Source organism: Carassius auratus, chromosome 27 (genome assembly GCF_003368295.1).
Source record: "Carassius auratus strain Wakin chromosome 27, ASM336829v1, whole genome shotgun sequence".
Lineage (NCBI taxonomy): Eukaryota > Metazoa > Chordata > Actinopteri > Cypriniformes > Cyprinidae > Carassius > Carassius auratus.
This window is the reverse complement of record NC_039269.1, coordinates 16,094,019-16,119,312: the sequence shown is the minus strand read 5'-3', so window position 1 is coordinate 16,119,312 and position 25,294 is coordinate 16,094,019. Positions and strand designations below refer to the sequence as shown.

General features: G+C 36.1%; 3 protein-coding genes across 8 annotated transcripts; 1 reads left to right on the top strand and 2 right to left on the bottom strand.

Annotated features, from left to right (window-relative positions):
* Nucleotides 1-149: 149 nt before the first annotated feature.
* gfi1aa (growth factor independent 1A transcription repressor a) lies at nucleotides 150-5,263 on the bottom strand. Of its 2 annotated transcripts, none has more exons than XM_026206178.1 (7): nucleotides 5,009-5,263; nucleotides 2,952-3,115; nucleotides 2,675-2,860; nucleotides 1,692-2,074; nucleotides 1,205-1,342; nucleotides 956-1,121; nucleotides 150-812 (listed from the first exon to the last, which is right to left on the bottom strand). In XM_026206178.1, the coding sequence occupies exons 2-7, from the start codon at nucleotides 3,055-3,057 to the stop codon at nucleotides 634-636; spliced, it is 1,158 nt and encodes a 385-aa protein (XP_026061963.1). In that variant the 5' UTR covers nucleotides 3,058-3,115; nucleotides 5,009-5,263; the 3' UTR covers nucleotides 150-633. The 2 variants fall into 2 exon arrangements, with proteins under 2 accessions (XP_026061963.1, XP_026061964.1); XM_026206179.1 differs by lacking the exon at nucleotides 5,009-5,263 and adding an exon at nucleotides 4,818-5,002.
* A 558-nt stretch (nucleotides 5,264-5,821) lies between these two features.
* evi5a (ecotropic viral integration site 5a) lies at nucleotides 5,822-21,018 on the bottom strand. 5 transcript variants are annotated; one of them, XM_026206161.1, is made up of 18 exons: nucleotides 20,761-21,018; nucleotides 20,459-20,545; nucleotides 19,910-20,072; nucleotides 16,799-16,952; nucleotides 16,502-16,726; nucleotides 16,337-16,411; nucleotides 16,116-16,241; nucleotides 15,267-15,410; nucleotides 14,738-14,827; nucleotides 14,500-14,591; nucleotides 14,370-14,430; nucleotides 14,205-14,258; nucleotides 13,990-14,109; nucleotides 13,635-13,772; nucleotides 13,393-13,542; nucleotides 11,503-11,649; nucleotides 10,298-10,381; nucleotides 5,822-6,346 (listed from the first exon to the last, which is right to left on the bottom strand). In XM_026206161.1, the coding sequence occupies exons 3-18, from the start codon at nucleotides 20,005-20,007 to the stop codon at nucleotides 6,257-6,259; spliced, it is 1,848 nt and encodes a 615-aa protein (XP_026061946.1). In that variant the 5' UTR covers nucleotides 20,008-20,072; nucleotides 20,459-20,545; nucleotides 20,761-21,018; the 3' UTR covers nucleotides 5,822-6,256. The 5 variants fall into 5 exon arrangements, with proteins under 5 accessions (XP_026061946.1, XP_026061948.1, XP_026061945.1 ...); XM_026206163.1 differs by lacking the exon at nucleotides 20,761-21,018 and having other exon boundaries at nucleotides 19,910-20,107; nucleotides 20,459-20,682; XM_026206160.1 differs by lacking the exon at nucleotides 20,761-21,018 and having other exon boundaries at nucleotides 20,459-20,682.
* Nucleotides 21,019-21,390: 372 nt separating this feature from the next.
* On the top strand, nucleotides 21,391-24,530 carry rpl5a (ribosomal protein L5a). The gene is made up of 8 exons (XM_026206166.1): nucleotides 21,391-21,546; nucleotides 21,973-22,042; nucleotides 22,264-22,379; nucleotides 22,480-22,614; nucleotides 22,700-22,902; nucleotides 23,510-23,687; nucleotides 23,960-24,048; nucleotides 24,365-24,530. The coding sequence occupies exons 1-8, from the start codon at nucleotides 21,544-21,546 to the stop codon at nucleotides 24,462-24,464; spliced, it is 894 nt and encodes a 297-aa protein (XP_026061951.1). The 5' UTR covers nucleotides 21,391-21,543; the 3' UTR covers nucleotides 24,465-24,530.
* The last annotated feature ends 764 nt before the right edge of the window (nucleotides 24,531-25,294 follow it).

Sequence of the window (25,294 nt, the reverse complement as noted above, 5' to 3'; positions counted from 1 at the left end):
ATATCTAGTAGTTTGTAACTTTCCATTGTTTATATGCTTAGGGGAAAAAAAACATTATTTAATTGGAATTGCTGAAGGATTCTTCACTCTGAAAAATTCCAGTATGTTACATGCAAATGCAAAGTAAATGCTCTTGATGACATCAGGACTTTTTTCTAAACAAATTTATTTAACCTCGAAATGCTTTACAACACATTGCAGGTTATATTTTTAAAGTAGTGGATAATTTTGTACTGTAATGTTTTTTTCTACAACATAAATTAAATGTTATTGTTTGACAGGTACATTGTTAACAAGTTGCTGTAAGGATTGCAACCATCACAAGAATATGTATTTACAGACTTGATGAAATTTTTCACCTACATATTGATCTTATGATGGAGCATTTCATTTTAATCCATTTAAATATTTAATACATATTTTGAAGTAGAAATATAAGAACCAATATATTTCTATTTTTTTTTTCTTTTTTCTTTTTTTATTAGTACTTGGCAAAGATAAAATATCACAGCTTGTTACAAAAACACGGGAATTGAAATCTCTGACAGCTAAATGTCCTTAATCCATAAAACCACACAATATTAGGCTGTCTTCTAATTCTACAAAGTGTCACATGTGCAAACAAACAACAAATTATTTTAGTCCATGTTGTGTTTCTTTGTGCCTCCTCAGATCTACTTTGCGCTGAAAGCCTTTGCCACAAAGTTCGCATCCAAAAGGCTTGAATCCTGTGTGTTTTCTGCTGTGTGTGATGAGGTTTGAACTCTGACTGAAGGCTTTGCCACACACTTGACACTTGTGGGGCTTTTCTCCTGTAAAATGGATGAAGAATAGTTTTTTTTCTGTATTTAGTCTCAGCAAAACTTTGACTCACATAGACAAACCCTTCATCACTGCACAAACAATATTTGGCAGAAAAATGTATATGCATTATTTTAATGAAATATAAATTTACCTGTATGAATGAATGTGTGTTTTTTCATATCCGATTTCTGGTGGAATCGTTTGCCGCAGTACTGACAGGGATACGGTCTGGTGTCGGAGTGGATGAGGAGGTGCGTGGACAAAGTGGATGACCTCTTGAAGCTTTTGTCGCATATTTTGCAGCTGAAGACCCTTTCCTGCAGGGAAAAAAATAATTTATAAGTTTTTCTATTCTGGCAGAATTTTTTCATATTTTGATAATGCAAGCATAGGCCCCTACTTGTGAATGTACAGCTTTATGTTGCTCCAGGCTGACGGCATGGCCGAAGGTTTTTCCACAGGTTTCGCACGCAAAGGGCCTCGTGCCACTATGTGACCGCCGCACATGAACTTCTAGCCCATGAGGGGTTGAAAACACCTGTTTAAGAACAAAAGCATGTTTACAACTGTTTAAAAATCTCTGATTTTAAACAGTCATTTGATAGTGGCAGACAGGCTATAGGCTATTTCTATCAGCAGCTTGTCCTTAACTCTTCGCGCCAAATGATCTATTAAATTCATATAAAGTAATAGGCCTAGTTCAAATAAATAAACTTACATTTTAAGAAATTCATAATTACTAGGCTATTTGTCTAGAAAACAATTTTCCAGTATTTATGTATATAGGCTAGTAGCATATTTAAGCCTTTTCACACCAACAACTTCTTGGTTAGCCTATAGCCTGGAAAAAATATTTTTAGTAGTTAATAAATAAGAAATGTTGATACCTTAGTGCATTTAACACATTTGTACGACCCGTTTAGCTGAAGACGCGTGCACATAATATCAGACTCCGAGTCCATTTCTGCTACTTTGGTCGACATCTTGATGTCGGCATAAAAGCCTCTACTGTCCAACAAATTAGTGGTCAGAGAGCCATAGTCCTGGTAAAATCGCCCGGATTGTGTTGGTTCAATGAGTAGATGGGCACCCGGCTTTCTGTCCATGGCATCGTACACCCCCACTGATGCCTCTGATTCCACAGAAACACGATTGCAGGATTGAATGAGGTGTCTAAGTTCGGATGTTGAATGGGCCCAAACATACGGACGGAAAGTCATATCGAAGGGCTGAGAGTCATCTGGAGAAGACACTGGGCATTTATCCAGATCTAGAGTGAAATGTTTTAAAAGGAAAGCATTATGAGTATTGTGCACATTAGCGTTTTCATCACTGCAAAATCAATACAAAAAAAGTTACAAAGCTGTCAAAGGGTCTGTACCCTAAAATATAGTTACGCCTTATTTACCCCTAAATGGGAGCCTACATTTTAGTAAAGGTGCTTAGGTTACCTTAAAACATTAAAAGTAGTCTACACATTAAGTAGCCAGCATTATAGGCTATCTAAACTGTACATGCTTGTTTTGAAAGGGTAGGCTGCATGCCGCCGCAGTAACAGTTAAGAGAGAGAGAGAGAGAGAAATGAAAACAAAACAGTGATGCGACTACACACACAATACATCACTGAATTGTTCGTAGAATAATAAAAGTTGATTTGTTCTTTTTTAATTGTATATAGCCTAAATGCATGTGTTTTATATTATCTTTTTATTATTATTTTTAATATATATTTATTGTTTAGTACATATCTGATTTAGATTAAGTGTAAAAACTATGCATTGGCAATACATTGTAACAATTGTCATGCCAATAAAGCACATATTGAATTGAATTGAAAGAGAGAGAGAGAGAGAGAGAATGACATGTCAACCTGGAGAGGTTCCCGATGACAGAGGTCTCCAGAAGTCCTCATAGTCGGATGAACGGTCACACACACTGCCCTCGCAGCTCAGCGGGGACTGCTGAGAGGAATGATCTGCTGTGCACACCATGCTTGCCTTCGGGGAATTATTGCCCACCTCCACCGGGCACTCAGGGATCTGCCCCATTTGACTTTCTAAACACAAAAAAAATTCACAATGCAATAGCCATCTTTATTTTTAAGAACGCTTTTTAATGCCTGATTTACTTGGACCTATAGTTTGTACCTTGGCATGTGAGAAGTTTCTCAATTGGGATGCAGATGTCGTCCAGGTAACGGGGTTGGTGATAACTGTGCGCCCGTTTGCTCTTCACCAAAAATGACCTCGGCATGTTTACTCACGGTTATCAGGTTCAGGGTCACCAATCACTCACGGCTCTCCAATCCTGCCTAAAAATGGAGCAAAATGGAGTTAGATCGAGAGCACCGGTGTGAAAAAATTTGCACCTGTACACCTGATCTCCACAGAACTCAATAGAAAATCTCTACCATGCAGCCTTTTGCAATCAAAACCTCCCAAATAAAGCAAAATCGATTTGAAGCTGAGGCACTCCACAGCACACTTTGTTATAGGCTCCCTCTTGGCAACTTGATCTCAACGCCTTGTTTAGTAAACTGATCCTCTGTCAGTGAGATATAGCCTACCGACCTCACATCACTTCCAAGTAATGGCCTGCAATGGAGCCCAGGGTATTATTGCCAATAACTAATTGGTTTTGTTTTAGTCGTTAATAACCTGATGTCGAGACTTACACTTAGACTTAGACAAGAGGAACATCAAATGCAAGTACATACAGTTTCAAAAAGCAATGTAGCACTGTATATTTTTTCCCTAATAACAAGGATGTGTTATTAAATTAAGACAAACTTTTTGGGCTATTTGAAAAGGTTACAATTATGAATAGCACCTTTATTTATGTCTCACGTACAATGGCATGTTATTCAGGTTTTGGGGTAATATCACAGTTAAAAGAAAAATTAAGTAGTAGACTAGCTAAAGAAAATATTTAATCGATTGTTCTCTGTACATTTATATAGCCTAGTCACTACATTATAGGCTACCTCTGCTCATTTAATTCTGTTGGAAAACGGCAAAATGTTTTATAAAAAATGACAATTGTTCGGAATCCATGAGCTATATTTTCACGCATACATACCTACATGTTACATTCAAAATTAAATAATTGGCTTTTGTGTATGTAATTGTACTAGAGCCAAAAGAAATTATTATAATAGCTGTTATCTGGAAAATATTTAAGTTGTAGTTCATAATTTATCTTTTTCTGTTGACTTTCTGTAAAAACCTGAGAAGAAACATTTTTAATTAAGTAGGTCTATATGCTATTTTACATCAACAGTTTTTACAAAAATACTGCTCCAAAGCAGTTTTATACATTGAAAGCAAAAAATTAAATAAAGGAGACAGCGAAGACAAGAATATGATGCAATACATAGCCTACGTACAACATATCTTTAGGCTACCTTATGCTTATGAAAAGGGAAGGAACAATAAGTATAAATAATCAAATAAAAATAAAATAAAACAGTATAAATAGGAAGTATGCTTCACAAAAGCCCATGCTTTTTATTTCTTATGTTACAGTTAAACTGAGCCTATCAAAAAATCTAATAGCGATTCATCTCATTATTTCATTATTATAAAATCATTATATTGTTAAATTTCGATCAAATGTTATCTTACCCTTTTTGTTTAATTTCCATTTTCTGTTTCATTTTACATTTTTCTTTTAATCTGACATTTTCCCCACACCCCCTAGCACCCCCTTGCGGTCCCATGGGGGTCCCCGGACCCCAGTTTGAAAACATGTAATGTTCTGTCTGCAGCTGAATCAAAATTTAACCACACTGAAAGACCAACGCGGAGGTTGTATAAACTGGCTTACGTGATGTTGAACTAAGGTACTAGCAGTCAGGTCGTGAATGGGAAAAACTTTGGTGCACCGGCTGTGCACACTCAAAGTGTGTAACTACTAGTAGGGTACAGTAGCCTATCTCTGAACATTTCTCCATAAAGTTAGAATTAGCCTACCAAGCAAAGTATGTGCAGAAACTAAAATTTCTTCAAACTTACCTCCGTCAAAGCGTCAAGATAACTGAAACTTTATCCAAAGCGACTATTTTTTAAAGTTATGACACCTGCCTTCTATTCGAATGAAAATCCAATTACAAATCGAGGTAAGAGAAGTAATGCATCCAAAAAGATTAAAGTCTGTTGCACGCTGTCGGTCTAAACTGACTGTCCTGAGTCAGGACGGGACTCACCTGTTGCGCTGCGCTGTTGAGCTCCGCTACTGATGACTGCTGCGCGTGACCTGCCTCCGCGCAAACACGCGCCTTAAATACACATTTTAACTTCCTGAACGCGACCGTGTTTGATCGTGTCTCACAAACATTTCACCCAATTTTGTAAGTCCATGCAGCGACAACTCAATGCATTTGAATGACAGTTGAAAAAGAACATAAATGGTTGTTCTATGAACTGCATGTTATGATGTAGTCTGATTACTGTAGACGCCCATTGTGATCTAAATCACATTAGGATTTTTGGTTTTGTCTATGTGGGACGATTTTATATTTGCCCGAGGTGTGGTTTTCTGCAATTATTCTTCCAGAAATAACATTTCAGCCAACGCTGGGTGTTACTGCATTTTCAAAAATACATTCAAATGCAATCCATACATACAATGACTTGAAAACACCTCTTCTGTGATGAACGTGTTTTCACGTGTTTTCACATTTTCGAATGAAAATACATTTTTAAATTATATTTGTAGGTTCGAGAGATGAGGTTTTATGAACATAAAGAAAGTACAATAAAAAATAAAGAGATAATAATAATAAAAGAAAAGCCAGTTTAAAAAATATTAAATAATCTTGTATTATAATCACTATACCACTGACCATACACTGTGTGAAAATTATAAAAAATGAACTGAACTGATATTTTTATATTAGTGCTGTTTACTGCATATTGATTAATATACTGACATTGACATAACGTTTACAAAATCCTTATACATTTGAAACAGCGGAGAGAAAACCTGGAGCCTTAAACACAATAAACTACAGTGACACTGGATCAAAACAGATTTATTTGGCTAAAATCACCGTTGTTCAATCAGTCGGATTTTCAGTACAGGTAACCAGTATTAAGATATTTGAGGCTAACCAAGACTAAAACCTCTTTTACAGTGTGGCAGTACTTAAGTGCTTTGTGATGTTTAGACCTACTTGAATGTTAGATCTAAAACATTTAACAACTTTTTTTTTTTGGTAAGAATGAGAAATCTTGCTGTCACTTTCAAGTGTTAATGGCAAAACTGTCACAGTGTGTCTCTTCTCATGACACTTAAAGTGTTGCAGCATGTTTAACAGCTGGGGCTGTGAAGACTCTCTCATAGTAAGACACTGGAGCTGTGGGTAGTGCTCTTAATAGAACATCTTCAGTGTCTCACCGGATGGCGTGCTCCTGGAGACAGGATGACGGGACGTTAGGGCAGCTCTCCATTTTTAGGTGTCATTGTGCTTCAGAGAGGTGGATGTGGAAGGCTTAGGTGTGGGTTGAGAAAATGACGTAGTATGTTTGGAGAGGCTTTGAATCTGTAAAGTATAAGATCAATCCTGTATTACACAAAGACTGCATAATCCTACTGATTGAAAAAATTATACATAACCTAACAGTTAAGGGCTGATTGTATTGACACTTAAGCTTTAATGGGATAATCCATCCAACAATATGGTATCACATTGTCTCAAACGTGTATGACTTTCTTCTGCAGAACACAAAATAATTTGCACTTAAGGAAAAAGTCATATAGATTTGGAATAACATGAGGGTGAGTAAATGATGACAGAATTTTCATTTTTAGGTGAACTATCCCTTTAAGACACACAGCACTAATGTGTCTACACAGACATGTGTATATGCAGAATTACCAGAATTAACCACAATTGCCACTGAAAGTGAAAAAGATGTCTCACATATTTAGGCAAAAAAAGAGTAGTGCAAAGTGCATTTTTAATCCTTTATTTTCTTGCTTTTGATAGGTCTATTAATTCTTAATATTTTGTTGCAGGCCTAGTAACAGATTTAGAGGTTTTGCTGAATATTTAGTAATATTGTAAGTGTTTGTTTTTGTTTTTTGAATGAATAACAAAAATAATAATAGGATGACTAATTATTCTACTTTAAATGCATTTAAAATATTGATGATTTTTATTTACATTTCATGTATTTTTTTCATTATATTTTTAAATTAAAATGAATTCAAATTATGTATTAAAATTGATTTGAACATTTAAACATGTTTTTAATATTCTGCTACCATGGTCTGCTTAGAATTGATGTTATGATGAAAGCCCAACTCGTTTGTCCTCTGTCTTCAGTCCTTCAAGACTAAAGCAAATAGAAGTATAAAGAGCAAATGCGAAGTCAAAGTACAGACACAGTCTCTCTCTCACAGCGTAGCACAGAGTGTAAACGTGACAAACCTCCTCTTCCTCACATCAAGAACAGGAAACCAAAGACAGTCTTAAACAGACACTATGACTGTAGCGATAGGTCAATACTTCTGAAACACTGACGTATTTTTTTCTTTCTCTGCTTTCTTCTAGGGCAGAGACTTTCTGCATGTCTTTAAGGAGTACGTGATTGAAATAGCTGCATAAAGTAGTCGTGATAATGGTTTGAGGTTTCAGGGTTCTGAGAGCGTTCACTTTTATGAGAAGAAAGAATGAGACATATACAAGCTTTCACGACCACAATGTTATTTCTAAATTTGAGACTACAAGCTCAACCAGAGAGCAATCAGAGATGGCGCATGGCTTAGCAGCTCTTTAAATAAGGAGACACTGATCATAGCCACACACATCTCTCAATTCAAAACCACGCATGTGGGAATTAACGTAGAGAATGCATACATTCTTATTGCTGTTTAAAACACAACAGCATTATATTTCTACATCAGTACAGACTGATCTAAGAACTTCTAGCTATCATAGAACTCTAACACAATTGCACAAAGAGTTTTTATATGTTTATAGAGTGACTATAACATTTATGTGCCAAACACAATGATATCAGTAACAAACCAGATTATGAGAATCCATCTAATTTAATCAGACTGGCTCCCCTTGCCACCAAAACCACAGAAAATCAGTCAGCAAGCAGGAGGCGTTTAGGGGCTCTCACACCTACAGTCTATCTGATAGCGGCAGTTTCTCACCAGACCTCAAACCACTGGCAGTGTTTCTGTTTGCTACAGATAGGAAGAGTAGGAAACATCATGGGCAAATGTATGCAGTAGAATCAAGGAAAGTTTCTCTTTGTAAAATCAAACTTCTTCATATATTGGGGGAACAAATCAATCAAGGAATTAAACAATTTATTGGTTTTGAAAAATGCCTAAGAAATGTGTGTGTGTGTGTGTGTGTGTGTGTGTGTGTGTGCCTGGTATTCATCACGTTAAAAGGACCAAATGTCCCACAAGGATAGTAATACCAGCAAATTTTGAGGAATTTTTTTTGAAAATCTAAAAATGCTAAAAGTTTTTTCAATTTTGTTTTTCAAATAATTTATTCATTAATTTATTTAATATTTACTTTTTTTTATTAGAAAATATAAAAATAATAGATGAAAAAATATATATTTTTTATTTTCCACTTTTAGGACTGAATTTTATTGCTAAACATGAAAACACTATAAACAGATAATAAATGCAAGTGACATCGCAAATAAAGTATATCAAATGAGTTACAGTCTGAAGTGTTGTAGAGCAAAGGTTTTCATGGCAAGTAGTCCAAATTTGAAAAAGGAGTTTATTCAAGTAAAAATAATAGATTTTATTTGGAAACATTCTAAAAGTAATAGCGATGTTGTTTTGACGTTGCTTTTATTAGAAAAAGAGGTAGGTTTCAGGCTGCAGTTTTTTACATCATAAAAGGGGTTAGAAATCTGTGTATTAATACTTACAAAGGGATTTTTTTTTCTTGCTGTGTGAAATCACAAACTAAAACTGATGATTCATCCATATATGTTAGCTGCAGACTGGTTGTTTGTCACATCATGGCTTTATTCTCTTCTTGTTGCACCATGTGAACAGCAGTTTATCTCACTAGCACCTTTTTGACAATGCTATGTGGCAAGACAATAATGAACCAGGCAGCACGGTTTACCGGTTACAATGGGAGGAGGTCTTCCGTTATCTTTGTAATCAGCTATGCTCATCGTGAACCTGCACGCCGGGGTTTCTGGTTGTAAATCTACTGAACAGTAGGGTGCTACAAATCACATGGAGGCAGACGCGTTGAGAGGTGCTAAGAGTTTCCTGGCCATTGTGTGGCTATTTGAGTAAATGTTCACTCAATAAGGAGAAATTTGGCTCCACAACATGTGTGTAAGATCATGGCCCTGATGGCTTATTGTGACACGTGTATTTGACAATAATTTCATTTCATGTCAGAAGTTTCGTTTTGGTTCCTCTTTGCCTTGATCTGTTGAAGTACCTAGCATTAGCATCCTCACATGTGTATTAGCTTCACTCAGTAGCTTATGAAAGTAACACAGAGTCTAGTTGTAATCTGCAGTTTCTCTGGACGATTTAGTTGTCTGGGTGCACCACCTCGGCTTGACAAGATGTGTAACACATGTGGCTAGCAAGTGACAATCAAAATTAAGAAAATCTTTACATCTCAGAATAAGCTGCAGTTTAATTTCCTTGCTTAAAGTCATCATAAAATGAAAATTCATTGTCTATTTTGAAACTGCATGTTATCCGAAGTAAGCTATTTTCTGAGAAAGTGTGAGCACAATAGGCAAATAATATTAACAGTGCAGTAAACTGTGTATTTAATATTATAATGATAAATGAAAATAATATGATAATAAATACCAGTTTGCAATATATATATATATATTTCTTCTTCTTTTTTTTTCGTAAAATGTTAAAACTCCTGACTCTACACTGTTTCTTTTACAACAATGCTTAGGAACATTCATGCCAAGAACAATAAATAGAAAGATAACTATTATGATTTCTATATTATCGTCCACCTCAACAAATGTTTTTATAAGGTTCTGTTGTCCACTGTTTTACATTCTTATGCTCTTTAATGTTGAGCAGATTCTGATCATTCATCAGTTGGTAAGAACGTTATAAAAGAGATTCAGACCATATTGTTCCTCTGTGTTGGACTTTTCTATTCTCACAGAATTGAAAGGATTATTCAAACTTTATAGTTATAGTTATTGTTTTAGTCATCGTCTTTGGTTTTGACAGGACTTCACGCTCTGATGTACGCCACAATACTGAAAAAAAAAGCTGTCGCTACTTCTGTATCATCGCAACTTTAAACCTTCAAAAGGCTTAAACATTCTATTATTAATTACTCATCGTCATGTCATTCTGACCAGAAATATTGATTGTCCAATCACTCATGAGCAAAATTGACATTCAGTCTGTAAAGCTATGCATAAGTATACACGGCTGGGCCTTCTGAAGTGCAGAAAGATGTGCACCTGATGTGCCATGAAATTACAAATGTCAAACATACTTGAATTTGTAACTCTGTTATCTGCTTTTGAAGAACTGCAATGATGGACAAGTTTGCTCCTTCTTTGTCCTGCTTTTCTTTTCGCTGGGGAAAAGGTAAACATCTCTTAAATTCACTGAAGCACAGCAAATTAAATCACAATATGAGCAGACATGTAACATTCAGTCTTTAGAAATTAGACTAGCCCATAAGGTGCAGAACTCTTTTGCATTGACATTAATGCAAGCAGTTGTCTGTTTCACATAACTGTAAAGTGAGATACAGTGTTGGCATTTTCTTGCAAAATCACTTCTGCATAAAAGAGCTGATAGACAAGTGCAATGCGGAGGCCTGGTCTGAGTGTGTAAACTACGCCAGCATCTGAAGATTTGGCCAGCAGAGTGAGAAAGATGTTATCATAGATCTGCTTCTAGAAAAGCAGAAGATACCGGTTCCCTCAAAGCAGTTTGGGTGATCAACAGACAGGCCACTCTTGCACATGTGTGTCATATGTCGTGTGTGATGAATAAATGGAACAGTCGCTGATCTGAGTTTTACAAATGAACTATCCTTTGTTTTTGGACTGTGATTAGAGCTCATGGAAAAGGCTTGTATATTGTGAGATGCTTTCATTTCCTCTGTCAGTGACTGTCAGTCAGAAAATGAGTTAAAGGAATATTCTGGGTTGCTAGTTATATGCTCAGTATTTTGGTATAATATTAAGAATTAAAAAAAAATCACAAAACAAATTTGGTGACTTACAATGGACGTAAATGGGGCTAATATTAGGAGGTTTTAAAAGTAGTTTAAAAATCCATTAATTTTAAAATTTGTGTATTGTTTAGTGTTAATCATGTTAATGCTCGTATTGTTTATGTCTTGTGGCTGTACTGTCGAAACAGTGTTTTAGTATTTTAACATGTACAAATTGGCCCTATTCACTTCCATTGTAAGTGCTTTACTAACACAGATTTCTGCTTTTATGAAGAAAAATGTAGACGATTGGGAATCACTTTTTTTGGTTTCATGCCAAAAATACTGTCGACTACGCTTAACTTGTGCTCAACCTTAAATATTCCTTTAAAGGGTGAGTGAGAGAAATTTAATGATGCTCTATGTACAGACCAGGATTAATTTAGCCTGAAGGAAGTCAGAGAGGGTAAATGACACTGTAATTAGACACCTCCAGACTGTCAAATAGCAGATGATGTCAGGTGTGGTGTTACCTTGTATTGAACAGTTGAAAACTGCCGTCTGCTCTGTTGTAATTGGCTACACAGATCTTGGTTCTGAGATGTCAGCTCTTGTAGATGATCTTGCTGGCTGTTTATGTGCGCTTCAATTTGTTTTAGCTGGTTACTGTAAATGTTGTTCTGTAGTGAGAAGAGAACCGTTAAAATAAGAGGATTGAATTTTAGGTCACATTAACAATAGCAGCCACATGTCAGGACATAGTTTAGCATAGATTTTCAGTACCAACTGTGTAAGTGATTTCAGTTTGTCAGAATCTGATTTAGGTGTCCTGTCTTTCGCACCCGCAGACATTTCTAGACATCTTTGTAATGTTTCCCAATCAGAGATAAGAATCATTTTGAAATCTCAGGATGTTTCATCACGATGCAATGACATTTACAAATTCTCCAGTTGGTAAATGAAATAAACAAATCATAATAAACATAATTACCGAAATGTTAAAAAGGGGGTTTTATCTTAAAAAAGATGGAAAAGAAAACAAATACTGAAATACTTAAATGCAGTAGGACTAAATCAAATGCAATTATTATAATAAATGATTCTGAAGTGAAAAAAAAGTTTTAAATTACTTAATTATATATATTAAACTAAAGAATATTATATATTACAATAATAATACATGTTATTTAATATTATGTAACATGCTTCAGCAAGCAATCCCATTTTTCATTTTCCTAGTTAATCATTGTGAATAGGCCTAACGAATCCCCACCAGCCACATTTACGCACACTGGAAAAAACTGGTGTAGGATTCACTTTTACGAAGAAAAATGTTTAACTATAATAAAGTAACCTACATTTCACTAATAATTAGGCCTAAACAAATGTTAATGTTAAGTAACGTTGTTTCAATATAAAATTCATAACGTTAGAAAAATGAAAACAGGAAACTTATTAATACATTTCACATTTGAAACTTATTAGAGCCCATGGTTTTCCAGCATTAATGTTCAGTCCAAAAGTTGGTTATTTCTGTTGAAATTCTCCTAAATATTTTTGGTTCATTGTTTCATAACGTAGACTATTTTTTTACAATAAAGTTTTTTTATTATTCCGTTTCTGTGTGTGTGTGTGTGTGTGTGTGTGTATATATATATGAGCAATATATATATATATATATATATATATATATATATATATATATATATATATATATATATATATATATATATATATATATATACATACATACATATATATATATATATATATTGCCCCAAACGATCTGATTGGGGCTATTTCTTTTCTCTCTCTTTCCCCCTTTTTCGGAAAGATAAAGGTAACAAATACAGCAAAAAGACAGTAAGCGTCATTCTTTCTCTATCACGCAGAGCGACTGAAGCGAAACGGATTGCGCGATTCACACAGCGCTGCTGCCTTGATCTGCGTCGTGTGTCAGCGGCTCGTGATGATCCGTGCGCGCACCAATGGTTTGTTCAAGCAACGCTACTAGCACGGCTTAATTCCCACACTTAATGGTGTTTATAGCTTCTGAAAAAGAATTATCTCAGCTTGCAGATCTGTATGCAAGTGAGAAAGAGAAGAGAGGACCTTTATTGGTTTATTAGAGACACTCAATTTTGAATCTAGGCCAGGCTTTCGTTATTCACCCCTCAGTGATTATCCCCGTGCATGCATGCAAATGCAAGAGTCTCACAGGTTGTTATAGATTTTTTATAATATAATATATAATTTATATATTGAATGCACTTAATATTTTAGTGTATTTAAGTGTCAAATTTGTACTTAAAACCAGTTCCATGAGTAAACGATCGGAACTAAGCGTTCATTGCTCATCTATACCACATATTGCAGTGCAAAAAGTTGTAAACCATCAGATATTATCAGCTGAGTGTTTTAACCTCTGTCTGCAGCTTCATCAGTCTGTGGCGGCTCTCTTTGAGTGCGGCTTGAGTGAGTGTTTCCTTTAGTCTTGTGCTTAACAGCTCCACCTGCAGTTCATTTTGTGCGCTGCTGACCCTTTGCTGACCTCCGCAATTCACTTGCTGCCTCTGGGAGAGAGACAGTGAGGTTTTGATAAACCCTTACGTATGGTATGTCGAACACTGAATATCTACTTTTCTCTACCACCATCCAAAGTTACCTGCCATTTCTCCTCTAGATCTTTAATGTGTTGTTTTAGCACTCTGAGTTCAGTTAATGCCTCTGCTTCCTGCAATCTATGGCTGATCAGCTCCGTCTGCAGATACATCACACTGTCCTCATTAGACGCAGCTCTGCTCTATAACACAGACACACACACAAAAAAAATTAATTACAGAAGCAACCACAAACCTGTCTAAAAATCAGCATGTGATGTCTAACATGCTTTAACTCACTATAGTCTATGAATAAACTTAGGATGACCTATTTTTGTCTTGTACTCTAAGACTGCGCTTAATACTTCATATTGATATGTGTAAAACATATTTGCATGAAAGATTTGACTTAATTTTGACCTCTTCCATCTGCAGGATGTTTGCCTGCATCTCTTTTAAAGCGCTTTGTGATCTGACTGTGTTTAGCCGAGTTTTCTCCAGTTCTTTCTTCAGCTGTGACACCAGTTTTTCTGAGCATCTCTTGAAGGTCGGCATATGTGGGAGTAAGAGCATGAACATACCTTTAGAAAAAAAAAATCATTAACATGAACATACAGGCACTGCGATACACTTACCTTCTCCAGTAAGGCAAGCCTCTGCTTTAAATGTTTGTTCTCTGAAGAAAGTCCCTTGAGATAAGGCAAGAGAACAAACTAAGCATTTTCAGTGGCTGAAATGGCTTTGGTTTTGATTCAGAATCTGAAGAAATATTATGCAAAGAGAAACAAACAAGCACTCACATTTAGTTCTTCCTGCTCCTCCAGCTTTTTAGTCTTGATAGATGCATACTCTTGTCTCAATCTAAAACCAAAAAGACAATTGAATATGCAAACACAGGAACAAGACAAAAATGGAAGGAAAAACACATACTGTTTCATTCTGCTGGGGTTGTATTTTATTTGATATGCTGCTTCAATGATTCCATCAGGATCTGAAGCCCATGATTCCAGATTCTCCAAGCACTAAAAACAACAGAATCACTCGGAACACCAAGAAAATTCAAATAGGCAGTATTTCAAAGACATTATGATTGTAAAAACATTTTTAAAAACGCTTGACGCTAACAAGTGGCAAACAAAAATTTTGTTTCATTGAGGGGCTCCATTACATTCATCATTCCCTCTACATCAAGCTTGATGAGTTCTGCCTGCTTCATGTGAAGTAAAGCCAAACCAACCCGGAACACGATCTCCAAACCCTACAAACACATGTAAATAATCACTGATACTGAAAATATTAAAAGGTTTTCTGTCATTGAAAATAAAATATTAGATGGAAAAACATGAATTGAAAAAAGAAAAACTAAACCTAATCTCAGCAACTACTGATAAAAATAAAAAAGATTAAATACTAAATTACTAATTACTGTTACAGAATGTTATTGTTCCAATTTATGTTAAACTAAATCTGAAATCAAATCAAATTGAAATATATATATAAAACATAATTACTGAAACTAAAGTGTAAACTTAAAATATAAAAATAAAAGCTAATCCAAAACATTAAGATAGAATATAAATAATACTAAAATACCACTGGCTGGTTTCTTATCTATTATCTATCAATTTTACATAGAACATGACATACAGTGTGAAGTGATGGGTTATGATGAGATCCAGTGACGTGATTAATTGTACCTCACACATGAAGATATCAAAAATCCTAATGGCAGCTGTGAATGGTAAAGATGAGAGGAGGATGTTGAGAAACCAAGAGGAGGAGAACATCGAGGTGTGAAAACCCTGAGTCTGGAAGTGGGAATGAAGCTCAGGAAGTTCATCCTATCGGAAAGAGAAAAATATTATCATACATTATCATACATTATCATGTATCGCCCCCTTTAGCTACAAAACTGTACAAGCGATCATGTATTGGTAAGCATTTTTATGCTAAATAACATTCTATGTCCTAGGACATTTTTAGGTCAAATAACAAATATCATATGAAATGCAATTCAAAAGGGTCATTTATATATATATATATACATACATATATATATATTTTTTTTTATTAAGAATTAATAGTTAAATAATGTAAAAAATGTTTCAAGATGAATATTAAGTGACACAAGTATTTTCAACGTTGATAATAATAATTTTTTTATTTATTTATTTAATTTTTATTAAAAAAAATGTATTTTAAAATATGTTTTATTTTACATATAAAATATACTAAGATATATTTTAAGCAAATGTATTTTAATTTCTCATTGCTTAAAGAGTACAACATACAACAAGTAAAAAATTTAAGTGACAGCTTCGCCCCACTACCCCCTACTTACAAAATACCAAATCTGGACATCTACAACAAATTTCTTGTCAAATTTGCAGTTCTCAGAAATCTGACATTTATCAGGAAATGGAAAGATACTTCAGCAGATCATTTGTAACATGCTTTATGTGGCTTACTCAGCTCAATGTTTTTGGAAAGGACATTTTACAAATAATTAATGTGCTTTTAAATAGTGAAGAATTATAAGTGTTTACCTTAATCATAGCTTCAAATTGGTGAATGCAGCAGCCAAGTTCAACCATATTGGATCTATACAGATCCCTCATTCTGAAGTCCTTCATTAGCCTCACAAAAATGTAGAAGGCCTCCTCTTCAGCCATCTAAAAGTTAATCATCTCAGTTTATTAACTGGTACCACCGGTGTGTATGATCACAATTTCAATTTTAAAACCAATTCAGTGTGTGTGAGCAATACCTGTGTGAGCAATAGACCTACAATAAACACACTTCCCTGACAGTAGCCAATCTCTCGGTCTAAGATTGAGTAAGCCTGTAATTAAAGCCACAGTGTGTTATCTAAATGCATAATTCCTAAAATAAATTCTGTATGATCACAGGTAGATTTTCTCGGTTGTCTGACCTTCAGCACGTTAAACAGTGGTTTCTGACAGGTAGCGACCTTGTTGTGAAAGAGCTGGTGTTGAGGAAGGATACGTGTCAGGTCTCTTAGTATCAGCGTCTCAGAGGGAGACGAGCAATTCAGCAGATCTGAGTACTTCTGTTGCACGGCCACATTCTGAGCGTCACACAACAGCTGCCACAAAGTGGGTCGCAGGTGAGCAGGGATACCCCGCCTGATCAGCACCTGAGGGAAGAGTGGTATGGTGTAATAAGACTGAAATCATGAAAGAAACTGGTGGATAGATGAGTTGGTTACCTTGATCTGTCCCACTTTTCTCTTGCGCCAGTCGTCCCATTCTTTAATGACATTTCCCCATATGTCATCCTCAAAAGAGAACGGTTTGGGTGAGGTGGGACTTTGCAGGACCCCATTCATAGGGTACAGAGACTTACTGTCAGTCTCAAGCAGCCTGTTGAGAAAAATAGCCTGCGTATGAGTGTAGATCAGATGTATACACCAAACTGAACCTAGTGATTAATTATTAGGGATGAATGACTTAGTCCTTTCCATTAATAAAAACCTTAATTCTTTAATATTTTTTCAATATTCCAATCACATTATATAATAAAATAATAATTTTAAAAATGTAGTAATGTATACATACAGTATTTGAAATACGTCTAATAATGCTTATTCTAAATGCATATGAAAATTACTTAAACAAATAAATAAATAGCATAATTTCAACAAGTACTATTTATAAATAGAAGCACGCACTTCCTGGGGGTCGGACGTACTGCGCAGACTCAAACTGAGCTTGATGACGTATGTCACGTGAGCAACCTGTAATTCTTCTAATCGCTGTGCCAAGAGAAATCTGAATCACCCACCGAATCTTCCAGAGAAGGCGAGCGTGAACAGGAGCAAATTTTGGTATGTCTTCTGATTAATTATCTCACTTGACTTTATGCCTCCACGTCCCCCCGATAGCCTCATAGACAGTAAAAGATTGCCTGCGAGCTTCTCCTCCTTTCCAATTGCTAATTTATCTACTGTGCGACAGAGAGTCGCTGGTTATGACATGATCGTTAGCCTATTTTTTACAAAAACTGCTTCCACGGGTTTCATATTTTATTGAAGCAGCCCTGGGTGCCCCCATTGGCTAGCGGACCCCCACCTGCTGTTAGCATTCCATTGACTCCCATTCATTTTTGCGTCACTTTTACAGCGAATAACTTTACATCTGAGGTGTTCCATTAATTATTTCTAAAGAACAACAAAATTTTATAAAAATACTTTGTATATTACATTATGGCCCGTAGAAGCAGTTTTTGTAAAAAATAGCCTAACGATTGCGTCATAACCAGCGACTCTCTGTCGCACAGTAGAGAAATTACCGAATGGACAGGAGGAGAAGCTCGCAGGCAATCTTTTACTGTCTATGAGGCTATCGGGGGGACGTGGAGGCATAAAGTCAAGGGAATATCAAAATACTTATTGAATTGTTCACATTCCCCTTCACTGCAAGATTCGGTGGGTGATTCAGACTTACAATTGTCAGACAGGTTGCTCACATGACATCTACATCATCAAGCTCAGTTTAGCAGTAAGCCCGAATCCCAGGAAGTGCGTGCTTCTGATTGACTTCACTTGTCTCCGTTGAATCCAGTGGGGTCGCTGTGTCCATTTCTTTTACTGTCTATGCTGGAAACAAATAATCTTTATGCGAATCAGGCATTAAACTGATTGAGGTTGAGGAAGCTGTCCTCAGCAAAATGTGCTGCACATAGTTTTACATCTGGATTATAATTTTCGGCAATCGAGTTAAACATAAATTGTAACCATTGATCTCTAAGTACAGGGTCCCTGGGAAGCCCAAACAAAGGTGATTGGACTCCGAGATGAAAATAACAGTGTTTCGACGACATGGCAACAAACACAAACGCAACTCTTCCTCTTCTCCGTCGGACCGCAACAGACCACGCCCCCTTTTTGTGTATTCATGTGGGCAGAGGTTAGTCAAAAAACTGTTTTAGTGACATCATTACTGCAGGAACTAGAGGGATGTAGTCCAAACGGGTCGTTCGTTGTAGGCGAATTCTGTTAAATAAAATATCTCGCTTGGCATTTTACAGATATTATTTATACTCTAACAACAACATTACACACTAACTAAAGTTTAAAACATGGGATCATGAAGAAGAGGACCTTTAAATGCCTTTATGTTTGCACGAATCATTCATGATCCAGCCTCACCTACAGAAGCAGTGAGTATAACGTAATTTTAATGAATCATTGCAAATCGCCTTTCCTAATAATGTGCTAATTATCAAGTTTCACTATGAATGTCTGTAAGAGAGCAGATCAGAAGAGAGGGGCGGAGTCAGCAGAGCTCATTAGCACTAAAGGAGAATTACACAAACCAACGTGTTTTGAAAAGAGCTGTTTTTGACTTGGTAAAAAAAACATTTTTTGACACTACCATTGAGAAATTTTAAACAAACTATGTTACAGACTTTTCATTAAGACCCTAAAGACCCTAATCATATAAACTTGAGGAAAATGGGCATTATATGACCCCTTTAAATATACATAAAGTATTTGTAATACATATGAAAATGTTGGTTTGATGCCTAATGTCAATAAAATTAATAAATACACAAATAAATAGCATACTTTTGATAATTATATTTGAGATGTAAGATAAACAAGATTAATATATGCATGCAGCCTTTAAAATTATTTTGAAAGAAAGAATGCTTTTTGATGCTGAGGCTGTCATTAAAAACAACAAATATACTTTTAATAAGGGTTGGCTATATTCCTGTGGCTCAGTGGTAGAGCAATTGTGTTAGCAGTGCAAAAGGTTGTGGGTTTGATTCCCAGGGGGTACAGGTAAAAATAAATGTATATCCTGAATGCACTGTAAGTTTCTTTGGATAAAAGTGTCTTCTAAATGTAATGAAAATGATAAGTACTGTTTCAGTGTGATCAGCATTTAAAATGCCTTTAATAATTTCTCATGTTGAATGTCATTCAAAAATAAACAGTATATTTTTGTAAGCACTATTTTAAAATCTTTGATATACATGAATGTGTGTGTGTGTACTTGCTTATGGTACATTGTGGGGACCAAATGTCCCCACAAGGATAGTAAAACCTGACGTTTTTGACATTGTGGGGACCGACCTACTGGTATTCACTACATTATTAGGACCAAATATCCCCACAAGTATAGAGATACCTGTAAATTTATGGATATTTTTAGGTCCCCATGAGGAAACAAGCTCAGAAATCAGACAGAATGACAATTAAAACAAGTTGGGCACACAGTGTGGAAAAAGAGATGTGTCACTAACCTAATGTGTAACTTTTTAAGTTGTTTTTTCTATAAGAAACAGCGTGGACTGGTTGTGAAGAAGTTACCTGTTCTGTTCCTCTAGTTTAGCGAGTAACTTCATCTCATCCACACTGAGCTGACATCCCGTTGAAGGAGACAGAGATGGTACAGTCATAGAGTCCATATGTAACACTCAGAGCGAAGCAGGACACCTAAACTGAATATTTCTCTCCAATGAGCTAAAACATCCTTAAATGACAGAAAACACACAAAATACAAAAAAACTGTGCTTATGGGCACACGCACACACACACACACACACACACACACACACACACACACACACACACACACACACACACACACACACACACACACACACACACACACACACACACACACACACACACACATATATATATATATATATATATATATATATATATATATATATATACATATATATGTATGAGTGTCTATGTATCTGTGCAGAGGATGGAATATAAACATTTCAGTGCATTGCTTTTTTCATTCACATGTATCACGACTAGATTATACTGTATATCATATTTTATGACATTTATATCAGGATCATTGGCCTATCACTCAAAATAGTGAAAACTAGGATTTCTTACCAGAGTGCAAGATTCTTGGCATTTGGGGGTGCAAATGCCTTTCCTCTGTCAAACTTGTTCCAGTGACAAAAGGTGTCACACCGGGTTCTTCCATACCACAGAGGAAAAAACGAGAAAACAACAAAAGAATCACATGTCGCTTTATAGCAGAGTCTCACACGCTGGTCAAAGTTCCTCAAAATAACAGCTCTGTCAGTGACTCAGGAGCTTGTTTTTAAAGTAACTTGACTGAGTGAACAACTTCCTCTTACAACTTCTTTTAATTTTTAGCTGACAAATATGGGCCCCGAGATAACGTTTACCTTTGGGACTCTGCCTGCCAAAAGAGTCCGCTGCATTGTTAATCTCATCAAGTGTTGTGTGAGAGAGAGCTGAACAGAAAGAGAAGCTACCCTATATGCAGAAAGGAAGTTTTAGGGTCAATTGGACCATCAACATTAGGTTGAGTGGCATCTACTTTTTTTGCACCACCCTATTTTAAGGAAGTTCACTCTGTAGTTGTGGTTTGTTTGCAACCCTGTATGAACATTTTCACAACACATTAATTCACACCACTCTTTTAAACACTTTAAAAACTGTGACATTTACTTTAAAAGTCTAAACAAGTGTTAACTAATGTGTGTTAATTTGTTTATCATCTGTTTAGTCTGCATTTAGTTCTTCCTATGTATTTATTATTGTTATTATTTTGATTATATTGTTAATTGCAACATGTATTTTTGTATTTCACTGTATTTCACTACAGTATCCTGTACATTTCAAAGACATGTTAAAACAAATATCTATCTATCTATCTATCTATCTATCTATCTATCTATCTATCTATCTATCTATCTATCTATCTATCTATCTATCTATCTATCTATCTATCTATCTATCTATCTATCTATCAAGTGTCCTGCATTAGATTAGATTTTCCTGCCGTTTATCCTCCACGACGCTAGAGGCGCACACACTTTTGACTCCGAGTGTTTTGATTTTCCGGCCGCAGCGCAGCATGAACTTCCTTTTCACAGTGCAGCGGGAGCAATATCGGAGTCTGAAGACTTCAGTCTCCCAACCTAAAGGAGAAAAACGATCACAAAATGGTCAGTAAATCATTAAAATACAATGATCTGCTCGTTACGTTCCCTCTCCTGCTATTTCAGCTCGATTTCCATTAAAGATGAACACTTGAAACGACGGGATGGTTATAGATTATGTCGATTAGACCAGTCGCTTGTGTGAACGTCATTGGCACATTTCTCTCAAAATACCCAAATAATTATTTTATTGACACCGAAAGCGCATAAAGTAAACATGTTTCCCTCTGGAGTGGGTTTTGTTTGCCCTGGTTAGATGTTTATTCCTCTGTTCAGTTTTGTGTTTCGTGTTTACTGTCACGCAGCGCATTGCATTTCTTGGTTATGACCAGAGGTGTCCAAGAGTGTCATTAGTCAGATTGCTTCAGATTATGTTGTTTTTGACAGCCCTGCTTATCAACAGTTTTAACAGTTGAGTTGTTTTTTTGGCAGGGCTTCGTCAAGGTTGTTAAGAACAAGGCGTATTTCAAGAGATACCAGGTCAAGTTCAGGAGGAGGAGAGGTATGTTGAGGTGTTTCTTTACCTTTGTTTTAACTGGAGGGTGTTTTCATTTGTCACAATAAAATGACCTGAATGTATTACTGATGTAAAAACTTTTCACAACACTCTATGCTGTCTGACAGCTTGACCATACTGGTTTTAGCTGGTCAGTTAATAAAATCCCTCTTTGACCAGCAAGCCAGCTTAAAATGGTTTTTAACTAACATTATTGACTATTTCAGAGGGAAAAACTGACTACTTTGCCCGCAAGCGTCTTGTCATTCAAGACAAGAACAAGTACAACACACCGAAGTACAGGATCATCGTTCGACTCTCCAACAGGGATATTGTTTGCCAGGTACAGTTAACCACCATGTCATCTTTGCCAGCCATACTGAAATATTATTCATTAACATTGTGTTGCTGAATGTATCAGGACTATTTTGCATCTTTTTCAGATCGCATATGCCAAAATTGAAGGCGACGCGATCGTCTGCGCTGCTTACTCTCACGAGTTGCCAAAGTATGGCATTGCTGTTGGACTGACAAACTATGCTGCTGCCTACTGCACCGGTTTACTGTGTGCACGCAGGGTAAATGTCCTCATCAGTTATGAATGGTCTGGTACTGTTCACATCTCAAAATATTATCATATTCAGACTTGCTTTCTGCTTACAGCTGCTGAATAAGTTTGGTCTGGATAAGGTCTATGAAGGCCAGGTTGAGGTGACTGGCGATGAATTTAATGTGGAAAGCATTGATGGCCAGCCAGGGGCATTTACATGTTACCTGGATGCTGGACTCGCCAGAACCACCACAGGGAATAAGGTGTTTGGAGCTCTCAAAGGAGCAGTTGATGGAGGACTGTCCATTCCTCACAGGTCCGTACATATAGTTTATTTTCCCAGTTTGCAAAGCTTAGATTGTGGACTTTGATTCAGAAATTTTAGGTGATTTAAAAAAAAAATCTTTATTAAAACATTAAATATTCTCCACAAAAATATTGTCTGTAAAAAAGAAAATAAATAGCATGCATGCAACAATCCCTGCAGTGAAATTGATATTTAATTTTCACTAAATTAAAAATAAAAAGAGGCTTTTTATCGTCCCATAGACTGTAAGTTACGCTGTCAAAGTCCAGAAAAGTATGAAAGACGTCATCTGCCATCAATAGTTCAACTGTAACATTATGTAGCGACAAGAATATTTTTTGTACACGAAGAAAACAAATATACCGACTTAATTCAACAATTCCTCTCCTCTGTTTCTCTTCACTTCATCGTAGTGCCATTTTGGAGATTATGAGCTAAATGCAGGCATTGTAAGTTCTTCTGAGTCAGCCACGCCACAAGGTTGCACTGTTTTCTTTCAGATCAATGTGTAAATATACGTAAAAAAACATATCCTAGTAGCGTGGCTGACTCAGAAGAGCGTATGCTGTCTTTTTCATCATTATGGGAATATTGACATTATAGCTTTTTTTCTCAGCACTAAACGGTTCCCAGGCTATGACAATGAAAGCAAGGAGTTCAATGCGGAGATGCACCGGAAGCACATCATGGGCCAAAATGTGTCCGAGTACATGAGCTATCTGATGGAGGAGGACGAGGAGCAGTACAAGAAGCAGTTCTCCCGCTTCATCAAGAATGGCGTCACACCCGACTCTGTAAGAAACACTTTGCCGGATTACTTTACTGGCAGCATTTGTTTGCTTTTTTTAATTCAGATGTGAAACTAGAAAGTGTCATGATGTCCATCAAATGCTGTATCATCTATAGATGCACATTATTTGTGGCATAATGCTGGTGGCAAAATGTCAAGTTATTTGTGTTGCAGATTAACAGATGTATACAGCTGAATATTTTTGTGTGTGTATATGTTGTGCTTTACCTTCACCTTACCTTCCCTTACTAATATAAGATTATCTGGTCACTGCAGGTTGAAGAGATGTACAAAAAGGCCCATGCTTCCATACGCGAGAACCCAGTTCATGAGAAGAAGCCCAAGAGAGAGGTTAAGAAGAAGAGGTGTGTTTTCAGGCTTTTATCATTTCTTCAGATTTTTTTCTTAAGGCTGCTCTGCCTACTGAAACTTGACAGTGTTGGCATGTTTTAGTTTTAATGGCAAAACTGTATAAATGTTCTTAGTCATGCTGCTGTTAAAACAAATATTGGTGTTTAACTAAAGGTTTTAGTCTTAAGTGTTCCCATAAGGTCTCACCGGTGATGCTGTAGCTACTACTTACAACAGTTGCATGTCAGATTTATAAATTTTTTTTTTTTACACTATTTTGAACATACTGGGTTTTTCTTTTCTCATCACTGATGAATAATGTTTTGGTAGGTGGAACCGTGCCAAGCTGACTCTGGCCCAAAGGAAGGACCGTGTGGCCCAGAAAAAGGCCAGCTTCCTTAGGGCTCAGGATGCTGCTGCAGATGACTAAAAAGATGAAGTGTAAACTGCTCCAAAGAAAGTGTGCACCTTTTCCAAATAAATAATTTGGAAAGAATACAGTGTGTTTGTGGTCTTTGGTATAGTAGAAGTTGAGAAAATGTTGATTTGACAATGAAGACGCATTTGGGATATTATTTGAAACACTTTTAATGTGCAAAGTCATGCAATCAGATCTTATAAAAATCTCAATTTAACTCTTAATCAGCAGCAGTATGATTTATGAATGCACAAAACTGAAGCAGTCTGTCTGCTGACACGCAATCTGAAACATCCCACTGAAAAATCCACCATAAAAAAATGACACTCTCTTTATAAGTACATCAAGAATCATGACTGATAAACATTTCATATTGTTTTTAGATTAAAATCTCATTTTTATCATATCAAGATGGTTTTCACTAGAAATGCCTTAGAAGTACAAATTAGGAACCCAACAAACCAAAATAAAAAATGATCAATGTTTTGAACTTCCATGGTTGAAAAGGACCTCCCAGCATTATTTTCAAGACTCACTCTTGTAAACATTCAGATCAACAAGGGCAAGCTCACACTACAGAACTGTAAGACTACCTGGGGCCATTTCATAAAGGAGGTTAAGTGAAAACTGAGTATGTTAACCCTAAAATGAGGGAAACTCTAGGTTTTCTGTTTCAGAATGGAAGGTTTGTCAAACCTGAGAAAGCAGGGTAAGTCAAGCCTGCTTCTGATAGAGCTAACTTATACTCTTGAGTCAGTTACCATGGTAACTTACTCTATGAATCTAACCTGGTCAGGAGCAGGTTTTCTTTGATAAACCCAGAGTTTCTTTTGGTCTCCTCC